The sequence below is a fragment of the Eubalaena glacialis genome, chromosome 2 (assembly GCF_028564815.1).
Source record: "Eubalaena glacialis isolate mEubGla1 chromosome 2, mEubGla1.1.hap2.+ XY, whole genome shotgun sequence".
NCBI lineage: Eukaryota > Metazoa > Chordata > Mammalia > Artiodactyla > Balaenidae > Eubalaena > Eubalaena glacialis.
This window is the reverse complement of record NC_083717.1, coordinates 184,249,466-184,272,821: the sequence shown is the minus strand read 5'-3', so window position 1 is coordinate 184,272,821 and position 23,356 is coordinate 184,249,466. Positions and strand designations below refer to the sequence as shown.

The window sequence follows — 23,356 nt, the reverse complement described above, 5'->3', positions numbered from 1 at the left end:
CGACTGAGTCATTAGCCCTGAGGCAGGCCGACTGACTGCTGGGGCTGGGGGTGGGGGAAAGCGCTGGAACCAACCCTTCCTGATGCCCCTGTGGGTCTCCCGCTCCTAGGGCCCATCCTTAATTACGAGAAGGAAAAATTTTAGCACCTGCAAGGGGGTAGTGAAAGACCTAAAAAGAATTTCAAGTAGAGAATTTTTATATTGAAAAGTGGAGGCGTTAAGGGAATTTCAACATTTATTTTCAGATGAAAAGTCAGGGCGATTTCTAATCTGAAATGTGACACTTTGGATGCAGCAGAACACATTCTTGGGTAATCTCCACTCCTGCCTCAGTTTTCCCACCCTGAAAGTTGAGGGGGTGGGGTTTTAAAGTGCCTCAGCCCCTGTGCTGCCATGTGCCTCCATAGCAAAGGCCTTTTGGCCCTGGTGGTTCTGTTTTCCTCCTGGAGATGCCGGGAAGGTGAGTCACTAGCTCTGCCTCTTGCCCACATCCTGGGTTCATGAGGAAAAGCCAATTCCAGGCATCCCATGGGCTCATTCTAGGTCGGAAGGGACACGCTGACTCATGCCACGGCGGGGATCCTCTGGCCCACCTCCTGCAGGTGGGGCACCTAGTCAGGGGGAAGGTCTTCAGTTACCGGAGATGGTGACTGTCCAATCAGGGGAAGGGTTTTACATTCCCCCTGACCTCCCACCCGCCCCACACCCCCCCCCCCCCCTCCAAGAAAAAAAGACATGCTAGCTTCCAGTTTATCTGGTTCTTTCTTGGAGCTGTCCAAACAATTCAAATGTTTGCACTGGCTTTAAAATTCTCTTCGTATGTTTCCTTTGTATTGGGCCATTTCGCTTTCTGGCACTGTTAAGAGAAGACAAATCCAAATTATGAAACCATCGACAAGTGAACCAGGCTGCCGAGGATGCAGACCGGCAGGGGCACTGAGGGATGAACTGGAGGCTGTCAGCCTCATTCAGGAAGTGCTTGCAGAGTACCTGCCAGGTGGGGGGTGTCGGTGGTGGGCACGGGGCACTGGAGTAAAGAACAAACTCTCAGACCTCAGGGGCTCACGGCCCAAAACTGAGCACAGAGCAGTCTTTTAAGTGTCCATGGCTGTGTGGCTAAAGAGCCATTACTTCTGCCCAGGGAAGGGGCAGGGAACAGCCTCTCGGCAAGTATGATGTTTGAGCTTCCCCTGATGGATGAGCAGGAGTTTGCCGGAGGAGGAGGGGCATTCCAGCAGAGGGAACAGCTTGCGCAAAGGCACAGAGTCAGGTCAGGCCTGCGTGTTTTTGTAGCATAGGGTCTCTCTTGGGGGAGTTTGATGAACGGAGGGACTTGTGCTACTCCCCCCACCCCCGATGCCTTGTGTGCTGCGCCTCCAAATGCCTTGTGCTAGGTATTGTGCTAGGAATTTGGGGTGTAGACAGAGGGCACAAGCCCCGTTTCCTCAAGGAGCGTTGATCAGTCAGGTTAGGCCCGGTTAGGCTACAATAACAGGCATCCCTGAGAGGTTTGCAACAACAGGTTTATTTATAGCTCATTCAGAGTGCCCTCTGGGCCTGCGTGACTCTCCAGGGCTGGCGGCCTCCCTGGGGTGGCTCACTGCTGGTCCTCTGCATCTCGGCATTTCTCGTTCTCGGCACTGTGTTGCAGATCATTCTCTGTTTAAGGGCTGTTCTGTGCGTTGTAGGGCCTCTACCCTCTGGATGTCAGGAGCACTTCCCCCACGTGTGACGATCAAAAATGTCTTTGGATGTTGCTAAATGTCCCCTTGGGGCAAAATTGCCTCAGTTGAGAACTACTGCTAAGCTGAAGTTCCTCTTAATAGAGTTTTTTCTGGTTCCCAGCCTGGCTTCATAGCCGCCCAGCCAGGTTTCTTTCCAGGAGTGGGTCTGGGATGGCTTTGGGGGCCGTCTGTGCCCCCGTGCTCCCACAGTTGCTGAGGACCAGGAGGACTGGCTGGGGAGCCGACCACTGGCCATCGGATGCTTCTACTCAGGAGTGACACGGGTCACTTCTGTGCACATTTCCTTGGCCAAAGCAAGCCACATGGCTGTGCCTAGCCTGGTGAGTGAGTGAGTGTGTGTGTGTGTGTGTGTGTGTGTGTGTGTGTATGTCCAGGGGAGTGCCCAGGAGGAGGAGAACTGTCATATTGGTGGTCACCATTAATGTCCACTTTACTAGCTCTTAGCCTAGCAGGGGGCAGTGGCACGGAGCCAGGCGTCCTTCACATCCATGCTCTGTGCTGGGGTGTGGGGTCTCTGAGGAGGACGGGAGCCAAGGAGGGCTCCTAAGGCGCTGTCCTCGAGCGTGGGTTAGGTGGTGATGCCGGTGTGGCATTGGGGCGGTGGGGACAGCGTGTCCCTCTGCGCACTCGGGTGAAAGAGAAGGCCCAGCCGCCTATTCGGGGAACCCTGAGTCCTCGGGAGACATTTCGAGGGCCCTGCCTTCTGCAGGCTGGGGAGAGGCGGGGGCAGGGGGTTTGCCTGCAGGCCTCGTGGTGCTAAAGGGCCTGTTATTTGGGGCTCCTGAAATCTGGTAATTACCAAGCTGTGCTACAAATGGCTGGGATGTGAATGTGCCTGGCTTTCCACTTATATAATTACACACTTCCCGTCTCTAAGTGGTTTTTAGCTCTGGTGCAGGTGCAGCTTCTTTCTCCCTGCCCGTTGGCGTGGGGGAAACCTGTGCTTCCGGGTTGATCCCCTCTGCTGTGAAATTGCTCCGAAGCAGCCTGGCCAGCCTCCCTCCCCAGCGGGGTTATCCTTCCTCTGCTGTCCGCTGTGGCCAGCCCTCTGCTGTGCCTGGGTGGGAGGCAGGTGGCTGTGGCTTTGCATGTCGTGAGAAAGCAATTCTTTTTTTTTAATTAATTGATTTATTTTTGACTGCGTTTCATCTTCGTCGCTGCGCGGGGGCTTTCCCTAGTTGCGGTGAGCGGGGGCTACTCCTCATTGCAGTGCGCGGGCTTCTCATTGCGGTGGCTTCTCTTGTTGCTGAGCATGGGCTCTAGGCACGCGGGCTTCAGTAGTTGTGGCACGCGGGCTCAGTAGCTGTGGCTCACGGGCTCTAGAGCGCAGGCTCAGTAGTTGTGCACGGGCTTAGTTGCTCCGCGGCGTGTGGGATCTTCCCGGACCAGGGCTCGAACCCGTGTCCCCTGCATTGGCAGGCAGATTCTTAACCACTGCACTACCAGGGGAGTCCCTAAAGTTTTTTTTTTTTTTGATGTGGACCATTTTTAAAGTCTTTTATTGAATTTGTTACAATATTGCTTCTGGTTTTTTTTATGTTTTGGTTTTCTGACTGCGAGGCATGTGGGATCTTAGCTCCCCAACCAGGGATCGAACCCCTACCCCCTGCATTGGAAGGCGAAGTCTTAACTGCTGGACCACTAGGGAAGTCCCAAGAAAGCGATTCTTGATGAACCCAAGGGCCCCCTTTTTGGCAGACTTCACTCTTCTTTGGTCGCTGCTCTGCTCTCTCAGAGCACCTGGAATTCTCCCAGCTGTCACGGGACTTTTCTTTCCTTGTTGGTCAGAGGGTACCGCTGTCTCGGCCTAATCCCCTCTTCCCTGCTGACTCACCATTGCATGTGCTTCGCTTGCCCGCAGCCCTCGGTTCTCATACTTGCCCTGGAAGGTCTGGAAAGGTCAGACCCATTTAACAGATGTGAAAGCTGAGACCCGGGGCTGCTCAGCAACACGTCCTGTGCTTGCTGCTGGTTTTCGCGGGCCCCACTCTGCTGTGAGGCAGGCCTGCTGGTGTCCCAAGGTGTACCTTGTTACCCTTCCTGATGCCACACCCAGCGGCTGAGCCTCAGGCCTTATGGTGGCCTCTGAGTGGTTTGGGCTGGTGCCTCTGGATGGTCCTGCCTCCCTGGCTTCTGGGACCTTGCTCTTTTCTAGTCCTCTTGCTTTTGGTCCTCTTCGCTGGACTCCTGTCCTGTATTGTCCCCCCTCTCTCTACGCCGTGTCATTTGGGGTAATTTTTGTCGCCTTCAGGAAGTGGGAGCTGCTCTTACTAAGCTCTGCTATATTAAGCAAGACAGTGGCCAGTGACAGAAACTCAAAATCCACAACTGAAAGTCCAGAGAGGGCAAGCTCTAGGCCGGCTGGATTGGGGCTTTGCCCTCTGGCAAGGGAGTGCTGGCCTCTTCTCCTGGCGTAGCCTCCTTCTTGAGAGTCGGCCCACGGCGTCCTCTGACGTTTCCGGGACGTGCCCTTCGTGCTGCTGGCAGTGCCCCAGGACCCGTCCTGGAAAGGCCCCGGGCTGGTCTGGCTTGGGTCCCACGCTCATCCTGCAGCTAAGTGAGGTGCCAGGCCACGTGTCCACCCCTGGAGGGGCTGCAGCCCCTCAGTTTTCTGTTTGCCCATCAGAATCACATGGATAGAGGAGGGGCAGTTCTGAGAGGGCAGGAAGGCCGGGTAGAACAGAAGTAACAGGCCCCCAGCCCCAGCGTGGGCCCAGCAGTCCTGTGCAGTGGGGTCCAGGATTCTCCTCGCTTGACAGGTGAGGAAAGTGAGGCACGAGGTACAGTTGTGTCTGGTTCCGCGTTCTCCTCGTGGGGACGCCCCCCACCTCTTCCACGTCTGCCTGCCTCCCAGACAGGCCTGAACTGTTTGCTCAGCTCAGTGGGGGCTTCTGACCACCTCCTGGCACCACCGCGGTCAAAAAATGGAGAAGTTACCGTCTTCCTGCGACGCTCCCTCCCTGGTGCTGGCGTGTGTTCTCAGCCTGCTGCACCCAGACTGTGAGCATCACAGCTGGTTCTGGTTCTTTCGTGACCTTTACTCCTGCCCCCAAGGCCTGGAGGGGCTGCCCCTGAACGAACAAGCCCCCGCCCCTTCCCGGGCATGTCTGGTCCTGCTGCTTCTCAAGCGGCAGGAGTTGCTCCTTGTGGACGAGCAGCTCTTCCACACCTGGCAGCTCCTGAGGACGCCTGGGAGCTGCACGAGCCCCGAGTTCCTCTCAGACCCTGCCCTTCGCCTCCTGAATCAGAGTCTTTGGGACCGGACCTTGAATTTAGTATTTTTGACAAGTTCCAGGGGTGATTCTTCGTCATCTATCCTGGCATTTGGAACCCACTGGCCCGTGGGGTGACATTCTGGGCCCCTGGGCTGTGCCCAGCCTGCATCTTCTATCCACTTCTCATCGCCCCCGCCTGCCCTCTCAGTAGGGCTTATGCTTCCACACTCCCAGATGACTTTTGGGAAGGGGGGACGCTCCACCTGTTATTCCTCTTTAACTTCTTCTCCCCAGTGTCTGTCTGTAGTTGCCCTTCAGTTTTTGTTCGAATGGCAAATGCTGCCTCCTCCTTGAAGCCTTCTCTGATTGCTCTGTCTTCTCCCCTGAAAAGATACTCCGTTTTGTAAGTAAGTATTTTAAATTCCCCAAGGGTATTCTCTCCTTGGTCGTCTGGAGAGGGAGGTCCCTTTTGCAACATGGATCCTCCCTTATGGGATATCCAGCTTTTGGAAAAGCAGGTTATGAGTTGTGAGGTCGACCTCTGTCCAAAACTTATTAATCCAATATTTATCAAGGAAATGACAATTTTAGAGCCTGCATTTTCTTGAGGTGCAGGTTTTAAGTAAAATTCTTTAATTATTTAACTTTTATTGTTACTTTTTCTATAATTTTAGAAGTAGTATCTATGCTCATTGTCGAAAACTTAGAAACTACCAGAAAATGAAAAGAACCACACATCACTTTACTGCTGCAGCCACAGTTAACACCGCAGTGTGTTCCCTCCCCATCTGTTTCCCCGGTGCCCGAGTATTTAAATGGGCTTAGAATCCAAACTGGATGCTCTGATGCGTGACAGTCCAGTGGCCCCGGAAGGGGTGTCATGGCAGCTCCTCTCTGAGCAGCACAGGGGAGCTTTTCTAGATAAATCCTGAGCTCCTCTTCTTCACGTCGTCAACTGGTCGCTTGACCCATGCCTTCATCAGGCCTCTACTTTATGCCAGACCCTGGGAATGCTGGCAACTGTTATTTTGTAAAAAATTAAAAAATATAAATTTCCCTAGTTTTGGGGCATGCGTTAGAGGCACCTGGCACAAAATTCAAGAAATGCACGAGGGTGCACAGTGAAAAGGAAGTCTCCTCACATCACCTCCCAGCCACCTTTGCCCTTGCCCTTGACTAGAGGCCGGGCCACAGCTATTTTCTGGTAGTACTTTCAGGTTCGTTGTGCACGTATGCAAGCACGCCTTTTTTGTCCTGGGTGTTGTGCTTAACCCAAATAACCGTCTGCGGCCCACAGGGTTTGCACGTTGCTTTCCCATAGCAGTGTCTTGGAGATAACGAATGTATTATGGGGCCTGGAGCACTTCCTTGTTCTTTTAACTGCTGCATGGTATTCCTTTGACTGCATGTGGTTTGTTAGTGGCCCCTCTTGGGGGGTTTAGGCGCTGCCAGGCTTCTCCTGTCTCGGGCAGTGTGGCAGTTAACATCCGCAGCCTGAAACGCTTTGCCCGTTCAAGTGTGTCTGTGGGGTGAGGTCGAGGAGCTGGGGTTTTCAGGAGGAGCAGTTTACTCAGTTGACGACAGGCTTGGTTTCTCTTCCCTTCTCCCCCTCCCGTCTCCCTCCCTCCTTAACCCCCTCCTCCGGCTTCTCCTTTGGTGTCATGATTCAATTTCTGAACTTTCTGGTTAGGGCCGGGTTTCAGGACCCCGCTGCTTGGGAAATGAACGTTCTTGGTACCTTTGTTCTGCAGAAGTTTCAGGCGCAGAAGGGAGCCCTGGCAGGCTTATACCTTATTTTCCTGAGCGGGCGGTGATGGGGTGCACGGCATCCCACCACCCTAGGGAACGTGGTTTTCTGCTTGCGTCCCTAGGCTCCCCATTACAGCGAGGCCCTGGGGCATGGAGACCAGGCTTGCCCTCTTGGCACCTCCTGAGCCAGCTGCGCCATGACTGCGTGGTGTGGGGAGCCCGGCTGCAGAGCCAGCGCCCGCTCTCCTGAGGCAGCCGGGCCTCAGCTTGCCGATCAGAGTAATGGGCAATCACCGCGGAAGGTGCTGCGAGCGCTCAGTGGGCCTTAGCTCCTCTCACCACGAGGGTGTCTGGTGTACGTGTGGCCAGACGTGTGTGGAAAGGGGACCCGAGCCCCCTCTTTTCTGCCAGAGGCGCAGTTTATCCTGTTCTTGGTGCTCTGAGCTGCAGAGAAACTGCACTGGCTCCTGGGAGCTCAGCCCCACTTGAGGTTGTCAGTCTGTCCTCGAGACCACTTTTTTTGTTTCTTTTATTTCACGTGTCCCATCTGTTTTCAAAGTGAGAGTCCTGTTTGTTTTTTAGGACAGGGGTAAGGAGGGTGGGAACTGTCTGGGCCGATGTCTGATGTGGATGGATCGGAAGTGACCGCAGCTGCCTTCCTAAGGACATGAGAGCCACACGCCGGGATAATCTGGATGCCGAGAGAATTAACTCGGAAGGAGAAGCCAGGCCGGGCCCGGCGCCTGGCAGAAGCCCTCTCCACCTGGTGTGGGTCACGTACACACGGGCCTGTCTCCTGCAGGCCGTCTGTCTGTCCCCGAGACTCGTCACCTGAGGTTCCCCCCTCAGCTGTTGAAGATCCCCATCCAGGGCTGCGGATGGGGACGGGCAGGGTGAGGAGGCACGCTGGGCCTAACCTAGCCAGTCACAGTCACAGGCCAAGTGACCGTGGCAGGTTACTGTCACCGGTGCACCCTGGGTGCCAGGACGGTCTGGGAATGAGGCAGGGGCTCTGGGGTGTCCACAGGGCTCAGAAATGAATGGTGTGGCTTGTGAGCCGACGCCTGCAGGTGACATGGGTTCCAAGTGACGCCGTCTGTCCCCCTGCCGTGGGCTCTGGTGGCCCAGGGCGGTGCTGTCGTGTCCAGCCCGTCCCCTCATGAAATCATGGAAGCAGATGCATATCGGCTGCCATTCCTTCCAGAACTGCAGAGAAAGCTGAGTGACGGCGAGGACCCTGAAAGCATCAACTACTGTGGTTTTCAGATTGGGTTCCTCGGGGCCTGGGGTCCTGGGAGGTGTTGGGTGTGGAGGGCCGGGCAGCCGGGCACGTCCTGCAGTGTGACCTGGTCACCCCCTGCTGCGTCTTGCTGTCTTACATGGTGGCCTCCTTGTGAGTTTCCGCTCTGTGCCCCGGTGCTCGGAAGGTGCTGGGAAATGCTTGTTGGAGGAGCTCAGTGACAGCCGTGAGGGTTGGCGGGCGTCATCCCCGCTGTGCCGTGTGAGGTGCCGCACCTGCTCACCGTGGCCTGGAGGTTCCCCTGGGGCTTTGTGTCGTCTCCTCCCTTAGGCTGTGAGCCTCTCGTGGGCCCGAACCATGGCTGTTTCATCTGTATTGTCCCCCAAGGGCCAAGCCGGGCACAGGAACTGAGCTGCGGTTCCTGTATCTATGTTCAGGGGCGTCTGGATGCCAGGCGGGCGCACAGCGAACTTGCCCAGACCCTGCTCCAAGGAGGGAGTGAGGGCGAGAGAGCCCCAGGCCCTGACCTCGCCTGATCACAGCCTCCTCTGAGTGTCTGTGGGGACTCAGCCTCTGTTCTCAGGAAAGCGCGCATGGCCCGGGCTGTTGGCGTGCTGTCTGCGGTCCACACGCGCTCCGCCCCCAGGGGACAGCCCGTCGGCGCTCTGGAACCACGGGCTGGGAAGCGGTGCCCCAAATTCACCCGGCGTGTGCGGGCTGGGAGAGGACATCGTGAGTCAGGGAAGGCTTCCTGGGAGAGCGTCTGTCGGAGCCGAATCCTGAAGGCTGGGATGGAGGGTGGAGACCGGGGCTTGGAGATGCCACGCAGCCATGTGTGTCCCGAACCGCTTGCAGTAAGGGCTGTGGGTAGGGGAGTCAGCAGGGAGCCTTTGTGTGCTCCTCTGGAGACACGGACCCCAACCCAGGCTCCACGGGGTGGGGTGAGTGAGGGCACGCGTGTGGGAGCACGGCGGCCCTGGGATTGTGTGGGGAGACACGGGGAAGGCGAGGTCCAGGCCTGGAAGGATATTGGCGAGGACCGTGGTGGTTGAACGAGGCTCAGAGGGCGGGCAGGGTGTCAGTGGGGCAGAGATGGCCAGCAGCGGACAAGCAGCCGGGCAGGACTGAAGGGCCTGGGGCCTCTTGCACGTGGGAATGTGGATGGGCTGCGGTGGGATGCGCTGAGGCCGGCCTGAGGGACTGGGCCAAGGTGTCCGACCTGACCCGGGAGGGAGTGGGGTTGGGGGCTTGGGTTAAGGCCATCGGTGGTGGGAGGGTCTTGGGGTGGTCCAGGCTGGAGCTGCGCCCACAAAGCCTTGGATCCGGGATTGGCGTGCGGGACGGCTGGCCGTGAGCGGCCTCCAGCCAGCTTCCTCTGGGCACCCAGCCCTCTCTTTCAGCCGGAAGGTGGCTTTGAGGACTGGCTAGGAGTTCATAAACCTCCCCCTTGAAAACAAGGCCGTTCTGGGAACCATGGCCTGAGAGGTGCAGCTGCAGTCTCCTCGCTGCTCTGCCTCCAGCTGGCCGTAGTGAAGTTTCTGGAAGGATGCTTCCTGCCTGCTGGAGTAACCTGTGTTTTCTTTGTTTTTCTCCACAGGAAACGAGGGATAGAAGTCGTGCAGGTGAGTACAGACCACACCCTCGCCGTTGTTCAGCTGGGGGGACCTTCAGTGCTCACTGTTCCCCCCTCCCTGAAGAGTCTGGGCGCTTGGCCTCTCCTTACGTGCTCTCGTTTTTAACTTCTCTCCTGTGCAATCGACGCGATTGCCGCCCCGGTGGGACCGAGCTGGAGCTGGCGGTGTGTCCGGGTTGAGGAACTGCTCTGCTTTGCTGGTGCGGGAGTGGTGGCGCCCTTGGTGGGCGTGGGGATGGGCAGGGTGAGGGGCGTAGCCACCCAGCCACTCGTCCTGCTTCCAGATGCTTGCCGGGCTCCGCTCCAGCCCCCAGGGCCTCTGCTTCGGCTGTTAGAGCTCTGGGGACGAGCCTTCTCCTACACTGGACCATTCTTGTATTATGGCTGACGTGGTATCATCTTCTCCACCGATGCTCCTCCCCCTGCCCCAGGGTTCATCCCCCTCCCCCTCGTCACCCCTTTTCTGCTCTCAGTGGCCACATCTGATCTTCCCGATGTGCCCCTGGCCCCTCGAGTGTGGACTGAGTCAGTGGGGGCTCCTGACCCCTGTGTTGCCTCACCCTGAGTTGGACTTGGGTTAGGAGCTCACTGGGGAAGGAAGGATGGTTGGAGAGAGGAGCTCTCCCGGGGGGTGGGGTGGGGTGGGGTGGGGTGGGGCTTGCCCTGTGGGCCCAAAATAGATGACAAGCAGCAGTAATGCCGGGAGGTTGGATCTGCCTGAGAGTGGGGAGGGACGGGGGTCACGCCAGGGGATCCCTCTGGCCAGCTGCATTTGTCCTGGCAGTGACGACTCACGGGGGATGGGAAGGGGGCCACTGCTCTCTGTGTCGGCATGAAGGTTCCCTCAGCTCTTCGTCAGGGGCAGGCTGTGACATTTGCCCCGGAGGTTTTGCCTGCTCCCTAGCAGGTAGCAGTGGGTCTTGGTGAGACCCGAGGGTGGCCTGGCTGTGCTTGCTGTCGCCCTGTCTGTCCCCGTCCAGGGTGATTCTGCCTGTCTGTGCAGCTCGGCTGGCAGCCCTTCTTCCAGCTGTAGCTGCAGAGAGGGTAACCCAGACCGGGGCTACCTCAGGGCCGATGGGGAGCCTGGCCCTCCGATAGAATATCTGCGGTAGGTTTTCATAAAGCCTGCTGAGAAGCTCTCGGAGCCCTCCGTGTTAACTCCGGCCCCAGTCTCCCTCCCCACACCTAGCAGGTTCGGTGGGTGTTGGTCTCAAGCTGCTCTGCTTCTGGGACCAGGGTGGGGCTGGTTGGTGGGGTGAGGCTGGGGGCCTCTGTCTGGCTGCCAGAGTGGCCGGCTGCTGAGTTCTTCCTCCCAGCCTCGCTCTTCATAGCTTGTGGGTTGAACTTGTCACCCCAAGGCTGAGGTTTGTTTTGGGAGAGGAGGTAGTTTCTAGAAGCCTCTGAGCAGCTGTGTATTTTTCATCCTGCCTCATCTTGGCTCTGCAGTTTCATGATCTGCACTGAGCTTTTCTGTGAACCTCAGTTTCTCCATCCATCAAAAGGGGGAGGTCTGAAGCATACTAAAAAGTATGCTTTCAGTGCCATTTCTGATTGATTAGTAGTGGATACCTGGAGGATTCTAAAATCCATGAATGGCTGAGGACAGGGATTGATTGGTAATGCCTGCTAGGGGTCCAACAGTGGGCAGAGGAGGTGCAGTTGTATTTGTGTCATTCTGGAGCTAGGTGTCTCCTAGCTAGGTGTCATTCTGGAGCTTAGGTGTTTCCTGCTCCAGGATGCTTTGGCTTAGTTTTGTCTCTCAGTCGTTTTTGACGGTTACCTTGGAAGCCCCCAGATCCTTTGTAGATGCTCCTATACCCACCACCAAGGCCTAGACCCATAGTTGGAGCGATCGTTGGAGGTTACCGTGTGAAGGGCCAAGTGTTTCCCTGAGGTTACCTACAGCCTCCCATCAGGGTCCATGAGGAAATTTCTGTTGGGAGCTGTTTTTAGAGGAAATGAATTCACGTGCTCACGTACAACCACTGCTTAAAAGGTGAAGAAATATGCTCTACCCCCGATACCTGATTTCTGTTCACACCAGATCCCGGACTATAGCACAGTGGGATGCCACCCTCCCACGGGAGGGTAGAGGAGGGGGGACGGGGGGAGTGCCTTGGAGCTTCAGGATGTGAGGGACAACCGAGAGGTCAGTGTGTTCGCTTTACATGGCTTCCTGGGAAGATGAAAACCTTTAATCTACTTTGTGGGTGGAATGAGAAACTGAAGCCATTGTTTTAGAATGTACCAGGCAGAAGAAGAGTTACAAAATCTTTTTTGATGGGCCTACTGTTCATTTTGGTGATGACTTGAGGGAGGAAGTGGTGGCTGGGGACCAGTGTGAAGGCAGGCTGGAAGCTGTCCATGCCGACATCTAAAAATAAAACCCACCACGACACCTCTCTCTTCACCTCCTCCTGGCGTCCCCGAGTGTTTGGAGAACTTGAAATTTCAAGACGTAGAGAAAAGGCTCCTTGCAAAAATTGGAAACCAAGCCACTTGGCTGGTTTTTTTCAAAATCAGCTGAGCCTCTGTGCACCAGACCACAGGCTGGTGGGCCACTGGCTGCTGGAGATGGGCGTTTGCCAGTCACTGGGTGGCAGTGACTGAAGAGGTTGAGAGTAAGCATGCCACCAGCCTCCACCCAGTATTTCCTGTGTCAGGTGCTCTGAAGGACATTGTCCCATTTTGTGCAGCCACCTGGTAATGTGAGTGGTGTCTTCACGTCCATTTTAGAGATTAGGAAACAGGTTCAGAATGTTGTGACTTCCCTCAGGGAACTCAGCTGGTAAGCGGTCGAGTTGGATTTGAGTGCAGTCGGTTTGTCTGTAAAGCCCATGGTTTTTCTGATAACTGGGTCTCCCCTGCATGTTAATAGATGGCTCGGTTTACTACATGCTTCCATACCTGTTATTACCTGGGCTTTGGCTACTATTTAAAAAAAGCATGCTGGGACCTAGGGTCAGGAACCAAGACTGTAAAATGATGGTAAGACCTGCAGTGTTTGTCTTGGTCACGAGAGTTGTTCTTCCAGCTATTGAATGGCAGTAGTAACACTATGGGTGCTAACATCTATTGGGCACTACTGTATACCAGGCAATGATGCCATTTAATGGAAGGAAGCATTTGTGTGTAACCTCTCCAAGGAGGGGGTGGGAGCATATTTAAGAAAGTGACTCTTGCAGATCCTCAGCCTCCTCATGTGTTAGTTCCCACAGCTGATCTGCTTGGGAAGGAGCTTGTAAACTCTCCCATCGGCCCTCCATCCATCTCTACAGAGGCAGTGCACGTAGTGGGGGTGGGAGCCAGACGGCCTCGGTTCATGTTTCTGACCGTCTGACCTCGGGCCAGTTTCCTAACCCCCAGGTGCCTCAGGCTCCCTGTCTGTAAAATGGGGATAATAGTGGTGCCTGTCCCCTGGGATTGTTGTGAGGATGAATTGCATTAATTTGGGTAAAGCAGTTGGCACCGTGCCTGGCACACTGGAAGCTGGTTGTCTACAGGAGAAGCACACACTCTCATTACCCACAGGCAGATCTGAACGTGGTGTGTGACCCCGGGGCATACATCCTGCTTGGGCGCCATGTGACTGGTTGTTAGGATCCTGGGCAGGTGAGGTAGTTCCAGTTCTTTGCTTGCAACAGAATTGAAAGAGGGCCTGATTGAGTTGTCAGCTGATAGAACATTAAAAATGAGTTTTGATAATAAATTACTATAATTCTTGCCATATAATTCTAAAGGAATTCAGAGAATTCGCTATGGTAAATCTGTTTCCTTTCCATTTTTAAAATTTATTTGAATAGGTGGTTTCAGCACTATAAAAATTGAAAAATGGAGATAGAATTGATAATAAACACTGCTTTATTCTAGCAGTCGGTGATAGTCATCTCTGGATATGTGAAATAATTTTAAAAAATTACCATTCATCTCTTCTGAGATGTATTTCTAATAAGGTTTAATTTTTATGATTATTACTTATACAAATTTATAATATATTTCTGTTATATTGATCAATTATGTATTAATAGTAATTGTAATAATAATTCAATCCAGAAGAAAAATTTTGACACTTAGAGCTTTATGGTCAAATGAAATTAAAAAATTAAGACATTTATATTCTTTTTTTTTTGGCCTCGTACTACGATAGACTAATCAATGAAAGGCCTTCAAACATGAAATACACTGATAGTGGAAACATCTCTGAGGGATGTGGATTGGAAATTGGAGTTTGAGGAGGCAGAAGGAGCCTTGCTGTCTTTCCACGTGTTTAAGAAGCGTCCGATTCTGTAATTTTAAGATGGATGATGGTGGATCTCAAATCGCTGTGGTATTTAGATTCCACTAGATCCATTTAAAAGAGAAACAGTAACAGTTTTATTTTGAAATGTTAATATTTACAATATGTTGGAAATTACATCCTCTACAAGTATTTAAACTTACGATGAGAAATTTTAGATGTCAACTTGAAAATGTGCAAATTGATATACAGTTTTAAACATTTATTTTGGGGGGTTTGGTTTGAAGGCCACTGCTTTAGAGCATTACCCCGTTTGCTTCCCAGAACCAGGCTCTGAGGCAGACACCTCGGAGAGGGGGGACAGCAGGCCGGCTCTCAGGCCATCAGGGGCCCCGCTGGGACTGGGCCACTCGGCCTCTGGGGCCTGTGTGTCTGCTGAGACTCAGAAAGGCTTTGGCAGGGGGCTTGTCTGCAGGCCAGCTGACCTCCCCTAACATGGGTCTGTTAGGCCAAATGATGCTTGATAATAATAAACACCTGCCGTTACCTGCTCAGGTGGCGTGAGAAGCCCCAGGTGAGCCCGAGTCCAGCAGGGCTGGGAGGAGTGGAAGTCCTGCTCTGTGATCAGGGCTGGGACTCGACTAGAGCACAGGGGGAGAGTGGGACAAGATGCCCTCCACCCCTGTGTCCTCAGGGGCTACCTGTCATGACAGTGATGGTCGCAGGTACCTGTTTGCCTCAGTTGTCTCTTCTGTACTATTGTGATGAGGGTGCTGGACGCACAGGGCCCCTTGACTCCTCCATTTCAGGTATTACCAATTGGCCTTGCTGAGCCAATGAGGTGAGGGCCCCTCATAGCCGGCAGGTACCGATTGGGAAGACTGGGCCCCCCTTGCAGCAGGATTCAGCAAACCTTTACTGGGTGCCTGCTGTGTACCAGGCTGCAGGTGCTGGGGACTCACACGGGCCCAGGCCACATCCCTGCAGCTCTCTGAAGTCTGCAGTTGGCAGCCAGGGGCCAAAGTGGTGGGGATCATGGGCACAGGCACGGAGGAGGGTCCTGACCCCGCCTGGTAAGTCAGGAAGGCTTCCTTCCTGGAGGAGGGCAGGGTGAGCCTGGCTAGTGGCGATGAGCCTCGTCCACCTGACAGAGCCCGGCTGAGAGGTAGGTTCGAGCCCACAGCCCCGCTCAGGGCTGGACCTGCTCCAGAGGCCCTTCTCCTCCCGAAACGACTAGGTGCTAAGGTGACCAAGTGCTGAGCACGGCACAGCCATCACGGCCCTTCCACCCAGTGAACCTTTGTTGGGAGAAAACATTCCTTGGCCACTTGGGTCATCTGTGGCCTGGGGCTCTGCTGAGGGCTGGGCAGGAGGCTTGCGTCAGCCTTGCAGGACGCCTTCCCCTGGGAGCATTTTCCACTCTGACCTGATCTGTGGGGAAGGCTTGGGAGGGAAGCCTGTGAGTTCTCCGTCCCTGGACCCCATCGCCCCTTTCTAGGGCAACCCTGAATTTAGTGGAAGAAGATCCGGAGAGAACAACGTGCCTACTGCCCTGCCCACCTCCAGCCTTGGCATCCTCAGGAACATGTATATCGCATCCCACCCCCTGCCCGCCAGGTTCCGAGGGCTGTCTTTCACCAGTTACCTTCAAAGCGCCAGGGGAGAGGGAGATGGCTGTTAGCACGAGAGGGGTTGGAGTCTTAGTTTAAAATGCAAGTGAGCAAGCTGTAAGTGTGAGAAGTACAGTTGCTGGTTCGAGATTCATTGTCCTCCTTACAAATTCCTTGAGAATTCAGACATTACGAAACCCCAGTCTCTGGAGCAGCCACTGTTTCTCAAGCCGGTGAGGAAGTAAATACATTTCCCCAGCTTGCAAAAGAGTGAAGGGTGGGCTGCAGGCTTTTCCTGGGGGTTACTGCAGAGTTGTTGCCCCGCTTGAGATGTTGGAGTTCTTTGTGTGTTCGTCTCCCCCTTTCTGCACAGAGCATTCAGGGCAGGAGGTTGGGTGGCAGAGGATAAAGCAGAAGAGGAAAGGCCAAGAAAGAGAGACAGACAGAAAGACGCCAAGAGCAGGCCACATGCCCAGGGCTGACGGACGACTGGGTGCTGGGCATTTGGAGTTGGAGGGGTGCAGTGACAGGGGCCCCGAGCACGTGGGCAAGCCTGGAGGGTGGGAGGGCTTGTCTGTGCCTTTGTGGGCCCTGCGAGGACACAGGGGCAGCAGGCATGAAAGCGGGGAGTGGGCGGGGGGCGGGGAAGGCCTTACGGGGAAGTTGATGCCTCTTGATACAGGATAAACGAGGCGTACGTGTGGGTGGGGAGGTGAGGTATTTGAATGTCATTTCGGGCAGGGAGCACAGCCTGTACGAGGACCCAGGGGCTGGGAAAGGGGGTCTTTTGACTGCCAGTGGAATGGTTTGGAAGTGCCGAGGCCTCGGCCAGCCGTGAAGGAGTCGGGAAGCAGCCAGGTCAAGAGGGCGGCAGGGCCAGCCCACAGGAGGGCCGGGTGAGCTGACCGTGGGATGCTGGGGGCATCAAAGGGCTTCTCCGTGGGAGAGGTGTGCGCGCCAGTTAGAGGTGATGGGGGAGGGTCCCACTGGGACGGCACACGGTGGGGGATTAGACAAGCCGGGCTGGAGGGTGAAGAGCTGGGTCTTCTGGTTGGAGGCTGGGGCTGGAGCCTAACGGGGACCCTGGGGTCTGGCTGGAATGGATGCAGTAGTGGATGGCAGGGGAGACAGAGGGCGGGGTGTGGTGCCTGGGTTGAGGGGGGCGACAGAGAGTGAGGAGTCAGTCCTCAGACTAGGGGGTGCAGGAGGGGGAGCAGCGGGGAGCGAACGCTGGTTCAGACAGGTGTGTTGAAGGCAGGCAGCTAAGTTCAGTAGCTGCTTCCTCATCGAGAGCCGGAAGGTGAGTCACATGGCTGAGTGAGTGGTACGCCTTCCTCCAAGGATTATAGGTGCTGGATTCTCCATTCACCTTTAAAAAATGTATGTTATTTAGTTAATATTTTCACGATTCAAAAATTGTTTTAAGAAGTACGTTGTTAAAGGTGTCAAATGATTAATCCCCAGCTGGGTTCCCTCTGCCACCCACTCTCTCTCCAGGGTGGCCCAGCTGGCTGACCTTGGTGCCTCCTGGATTTTATTTCCAGGTAATTGGGGCCCAGGTAGGGTTGGACACCTGTGAACATTCTTCCTTCCATCGGCTCCCTCTGCTGGGTGCTCTGGAGCCCAGTGTAAGGGGCTTGGGGAATATCGGTTGCCTTGGTGTTTCTTGGGTCCCTGACATCCTTGCAGCTGGAAGAGCCCAGGGCAGCCAGCTGGCCACTTCCTTATGGGCAGGGACTTTCTGAAGGCCACCTGAGTATGACTCTGATGCTGACCTCTGGCAGCAGACCCCAGCACCTCCAGGGAGGGTGGCCATGGGACTGGGAAGTTGGCTCTGCACAGAATGTTTCCACGTGGCCGTTTGGGACCATAATTGGGATATAGATTGTTCTTGGCTGAGTTCAGCCTCCACGTGGAATCCAGAGGTCTGGGTTTGAGTTTCCGTTAGTCTGTTTTCTGACTGTGTGTGATCTCACTTTCCTCATCTTTAAATTGGGATGACACTTAGCACGCAGGACCTAAGACGCCTAATAGAAGCGCAAGGATTGTGGGCTTATTTTCCCGGATCCTTTGTTATGAACGGTGTGGTTTATATGTGTGTAGGGCGGGGGATACAGCTGCAGGTGAAACTGTGCTGCTTAGAAAAATATGTTGTGCAAAGAATGTGATCTTTCTGTCCCCCTGCCAAAGTAACACTTTTCGGTTTCTAACTGTTGTGGATTTTAACTTAATTCCTTTTTAAAAGATAGATTTTATTTTTTAAAATTTGAAACACAGATATTTGTATCATTTTCAAAACTTTGAAAGTTGTTTTTATTCTTATTTACTTAACATATATTTAATGAATGGAGTTAGTCACATTTATCTGTAAGCATGATCATCAAAGTATTTTTATAATAATGATACATGGGGCTGGGGAAGAATTATATGTTGGGGAGCGTACCAGCTGTTCATAGTAGCTGTTCAGAAGAGATCATATTTTGGAGGGCAGCGTGGGAAAATGACGATGTAAGTGCTGTCGACGTCTGCTGAATGGTTTCAGTTCTGCCTGTTTTATTTTTATTCTTGAGCTTTTTAGGCTTGCTGTTACAAATAGCAACCATCTCCGGCGTCAGTGCAGTCCTGCGTGGCTTCAGAGGGCTGTGAACCTCAGTTCTGGGGTGTTCTTTCCTGGCCTTTGACTCGCTGAGTCAACTTGAGTAAGTCCTTGAACAGAAAGCACTCCGGCCAGGGAAGCTGGAATCCGGGTGCCTGGGTGGGCTCTGCGGGAGCCAGGCACCCACCCCCAGCCCACCCCGACCCCGGCTGCAGCACTGGTCCACACCGAGTCAGGGTTCCATCTCCTCGTCCCTCTGCCGTTGGTGGGCCTTCCGATTTCACTGGCCACCTCGGGGGTTACAACAAGTAAGCACGTAAAAGCAAAAGGAAGAAGAAGCGTGGCGAAATAGGAAGGGCTTAAAAGGGATAGAAAGAGCCAGAAGCAAAGGTTCCGCTTTGAAAGTAGCCACCTGTTTTGAGGTTGTTCTGGGGTGAAGTTGTCTAGAGTGTTACTCAAAGTGTGGTGCGCCAGCCATTGCCTGGGAGCAGGTTAGAGGGCCAGCCCAGAGCTGCCGAATCCACGTCCGGACCCAGGTGAGCCGGCGGCACGTTTCCAGTTGCAGAAGCTCCATTGCAGATAGTTGCTGCCCATTTGAGTTGGGGAAGGTGCACCTTCTGGGGCTGAGACTCTGTGTGAAATGGTGAATTGACTTGAGGACCCCGGCTGCACAGCTGGCACTGGGAAAGCAGGAGTGGAGACGGGCGTTGCCTTCTGCTGTTGCGCGGACCACGAAACGTCCTTAAATCTTTCGGTGGCTAGGAAGCTGGCATCTCCCTCTCCAGCCCCCTCCCCACTCTCGTGTTTCTATTTGTGCTGTTAGACCTGTTCAGATGTCACCTTGCCAGTGACACCTTCCCTGCTCCCCCAGCAGACCTCCCCCCAAACTGGAGCTGCCTGAGGACGCGTGCTCCTGGGCCAGAACCCTCCTCTGTCTTTTTTTTTTTTTTCATGGTATATCTCATTTTATTTATTTATTTATTTGGGTATAGTTTCTTTACAGTGTTGTGTTAGTTTCTGCCGTACAACGAAGTGAATCAGCTATATGTATACATATATCCCCTCCCTCTTGAACCTCGCCCCCCACCCATCCCACCCATCTAGGTCATCACAGAGCACCGGGCTGAGCTCCCTGCGCTATACAGCAGGCTCCCACTAGCTATCTGTTTCACACATGGTAGTGTATATATGTCAGTCCCAATCTCCCAATTCACGTGTCCACGTGTCCGTTCTCTACGTCTGTGTCTCTATTGCTGCCCTACAAATAGGTTCATCTGTACCATTTTTCTAGATTCCACATATATGCATTAATATACGATGTTTGTTTTTCTCTTTCTGACTTACTTCACTCTGTATGACAGACTCCAGGTCCATGCACATCTCTACAAATGACCCAATTTCGTTCCTTTTTATGGCTAATATTCCATTGTATATATGTACCACATCTTCTTTATCCATTCATCTGCTGATGGACATTTAGGTTGCTTTCATGTCCTGGCTATTGTAAATAATGCTGCAGTGAACCCTCCTGTCTCTGAGGAGGGCAGCACCTGGCCCTGTGTGTGCTCTGTGTTTGCTGGGTGAGTGAATGAAGGACTGAGCCAAGAACTTTCTATTATGGAGGACTCACGTGACATAGCAGATTAGGGAGGGCAGTATAGGGCACCCTGTGTGCCCATCGCTCAGCTTGGTGTCCGTGACCACCTGGCCAGTATCACCTCCTGGAGACCTCGTTCCCCACTGGACAGTTTGAGGCCAGGCTTCACCATTCTGTCATTTCATCCATGAATGTGTCACTACATGTCTCTGTAAGGTAAGGACCAGCCCTTGTTCTTAACCTCTCGGTGGGCCATTCAGAGGTGGGTTGGGGTGCTGCCAGGTGATGGGCCCAGCTTCTGGGTCTGACCCCTGCGCTGTAGCAGTTCCCGGCCCCTGGGAGGCGAATGAGAGGCAGCACTGGGGCAGGTCCTTGGGGCCCTGCTATCTTCCTGCTGACTTCAGGGCCGCTGGTGGCTGTTAGAAACCCGGGATGTGCGTGAACTGATTGGGTTCACATTGGTCCCTCCCTAGGAGTGGTCATTATAACGGTGTTGGGGAGATGATCAAAGCAACGTGGACACAGCCTTACTGTGTTCTGGGAACTTCTCTAAGCGCTTACGTGCGTTAAATAATTTAATCCCCGCAACAATCCAGAGAAGGACTATTATTTAGTGCAATTATTAGCTCTATTTGATGGATAAACTTTTTGTTTGTTTGGTTTTTGTTTTTGGCTGTGCCGCTTGGCTTGCGGGATCTTAGTTCCTTGACCAGGGATTGAACCTGGGCCCTCGGCAGTGAGAGCGCTGAGTCCTAACCACTGGACCGCCAGGGAGGTCCCAGTGATACACTCTTATTATCCCTGCTTTACGGATGAGGAAACTGAGTCAGAGAGAGCTTGCCCCAGCCTCTGAGCCGACGTGAGGCAGAGCCGAGCCCAGCACGCAGGCTCTGGTCCATCTCATAACCTCTACACCCCACTGCTGCTTGTGCATCATCTCTGAAACCAGCGCTTGCTTGCAGTTCCTTTGCCCGGGTGTCTTGACCTCTCTCCTGGACTGGCCCATCTGCTGCCCAAGTGCTCTTTCCCAGACAAGCTCCATCTCGTCACAGCGTGGCTGCAGGGCCCAGCGTACAGGGTGAAGACCCTTCCTTGGAGGGATCCACAAAGCCTTTAGCAGTTGGTTCTCACTCTGGGGAGCCCAGCCCGGGCCACGCCCTCACGTGCACCCCAGAGCACCGTCTGCAGGGCCTCAGCCTGCTCCTGCATGTATCCTGTCCCGGCAGCCCGCCACGGCCCTCGTCCTGTTCCATCTGGTGGACACTCATTCATCTGTGTGGCCAAGCTCACTGCCACTAGCTCCTCAAAGCCTTCCTGGACCCCCCAGGCCCAGGGAGCCTCTCCGTCATCTGGGCCCCCTCCACCCTGTGCCCCCAACCTCCTAGGCACAGAAGCTCCCATTCCATGGCATAATCACATATTCTGGCAGCTTCTCCTCTTCTCTGGAAGCTCCTTAAGGCTGTGGACCATGTCTTCTTCTGGGGGCTGTGCCAGCCTGGCGTGCCTTCTGGCTTATAGGCGCATCTTATCACTGAATCTTTGGAAATCAGTGGAAAAATAATTAAATATTGTAGAAATGTATGAATTAGAAAAGTTCCCTATTCATTTTATTCTCCAGAAATAACCACTGCTAAGTTTTCCATTTTTTTTCCTATGCCTGTGCTAATATACCCTTTTTTTCTCTCTTTTGGTTTTCTAACACCTATTTAAAAATCTTTTAATACTTTCAAAACAGGTTATGTGAAGATCTAATGAGCCTTTGAGTGGAGGAAGTAGAGGAATAACATATTTGTATATTGTGGAGGGTTCTTAACCTGTGCTTGATGGTGTGTGAAGGCTGAGGCCGGGTGAGGGGTCTTGGAATTTTTTTTTTTTTCCCCCAGCACTAGGGTGATACGTCATGTAGCACCACTTTGAAAGGTGAGAAAGTATACGTAAACCGGAGAATTTCCCTTGTACTTATGAAGTGCTAACTTGTTAGTTTGTCATTTTAGCTATTCCCAGAAAGAGAAAACTGCGTTACTTTCATTACTTTCATAGTCTGGGGGTATTCCTGCCTTTTAGTGTTCTGCTCTAAACTCTAGCATTTACACTCTATCTCTTTCCCTGAAGGCAAGGTTAGTAAGATAGGATTAAGTCGAGGCTGAGGAACAGAGGAGGATTAATATTACCTGTCAGGTCCGCTGCTGTGAGGGTGCAGCAGGGTAGTTCTGAGCTTCTTGGTAGCCAAAGCGTGCAGGGAAATGAGATTAGCTGCCATGGAGGAGAAGAACTCTGAGTTCCCAGGAGGGGGAGTAAAAACCATGGAGAAGATTGAACCTTCCTTCCTCAAATGTTGAAGAACCTCGTCAGTGTCACAAATAGGAAATTCTTCTCTTGACCTGGACGAAAAGGGAGACTTTCAAGAGAAGCAGAAGTATGGTGGCCTGAGTACATCCTCCATGAGTCTGTGGTGCAGGGACATTGTCCTTTTGGCGGGGGGAGGGGGAGCTCTCCTGGACCACCCCCACCCCCAGCCCCTCTGCCTGGCCAGCTCTCATTCTCCAACACCCTGTCCGCCTGCAGCTTCACCCTGGAGCCATCGGGATTTGCATTCATCTGCCAGCGGCAGATTGGAAATAATGGTGGCTTAAAAGAATTACCATGTTTATTTCTCTCCATGTGAAAGAAGCTGGATGCAGGAACTTAGAGCTGGTGTGTGGGCTCCATAAAGTTGCACAGAACCCTTTTCTCTCTGTGCCACACCATCCTCCGCTCTGGCTTCTAGGCTCCAGATCACCTCCTTGCTGAAGATGGCTGCTGGGGCTTCAGCCATCATGTTGACATTCCAGGCCGTAGGAAAGTGGTCAGGGAGTAGGGCACCCCGCCTCGCACCTGAGTCTGTTCTCCCTAGGTGGCCTCCCCAGAAGTCCCACGTTACACTGCTGCCTACCTTGCCTTGGTCACGAGTGTTCTAGTAGGCACTCGATCCTGGCGGCCAGCAGGCTGGAAGTGCGGTCTTTTGGCTGGGCATGCTGTCACCTCACATGAACTTTGAGAAGAGAGTGGGCATGGGTGTTGGGCTGCAGCTAACTCTGCCAGCACACTCGGGCTCTGGACTTACAACTGGACAAGTTACCCCCAAAGAGCCATTGACAAAAAGGCAATAATACTGGAACCAGCCTTGCAGAGTTGTCATGAGATTGAGCCAGTGCAGCGAAGGAACAGCGCAGAGCCTGGTACGTAGCCGTCCTCAGAAGCAGCTGTTTGTTATTATTTACGGGAGCCATTATCCTCGTCGTCCTTGCGGCCCATGGAAATTCATATGAATCTAAAGTGTTGTGCAGGTGAACGATTGGGTTGGTAGATGGTAAAAGGATCTCTCTTGTTTGATTTGTTATCACAAGTAAAGAAAAAGAAGCCAGAAATGTCTACAGTGTCAGTTACACCTGTCTGGTTTGCTTAGAGCAGGGCTGACAGGGACCTTGCTCCTGCTGTGGTCCCATGGGGTCCCCACTCGGGGGCGCCCTCCTGGACGTGGCAGCCCGAGGCCTCTCCTAGACTGGGATGTGGGCAGCCTGGTTTGTGGTGCCCTCTGGGATTGGAGCCGAGTTTGCCCTGGCTGGGGGCAGGCTGATTTACCTCCTGTTTCTAGATCTCCCTGCTCCCAGCCATAATCGGGTAAAGGCATCACCTCTGAGGGGTGTTGACCCCTGACCCTGGCCACATAAGCCCTCCTCCCCAGCCTGGCATGC

At 53.8% G+C, this 23,356-nt stretch overlaps 1 protein-coding gene across 2 annotated transcripts in view; it reads left to right on the top strand.

The window, feature by feature from the left end:
* ITPK1 (inositol-tetrakisphosphate 1-kinase) overlaps positions 1–23,356 on the top strand; it is a 161,668-nt gene that overhangs the window by 31,050 nt on the left and 107,262 nt on the right. For both annotated transcript variants that reach the window (XM_061182826.1, XM_061182825.1), the window contains one exon: positions 9,547–9,571. Coding sequence is in view for 1 of the 2 variants with exons in the window: in XM_061182825.1 (XP_061038808.1) it covers positions 9,547–9,571 (25 nt within the window). In the remaining variant the exon portion in view is untranslated. The remainder of the gene's footprint in view (positions 1–9,546; positions 9,572–23,356) is intronic.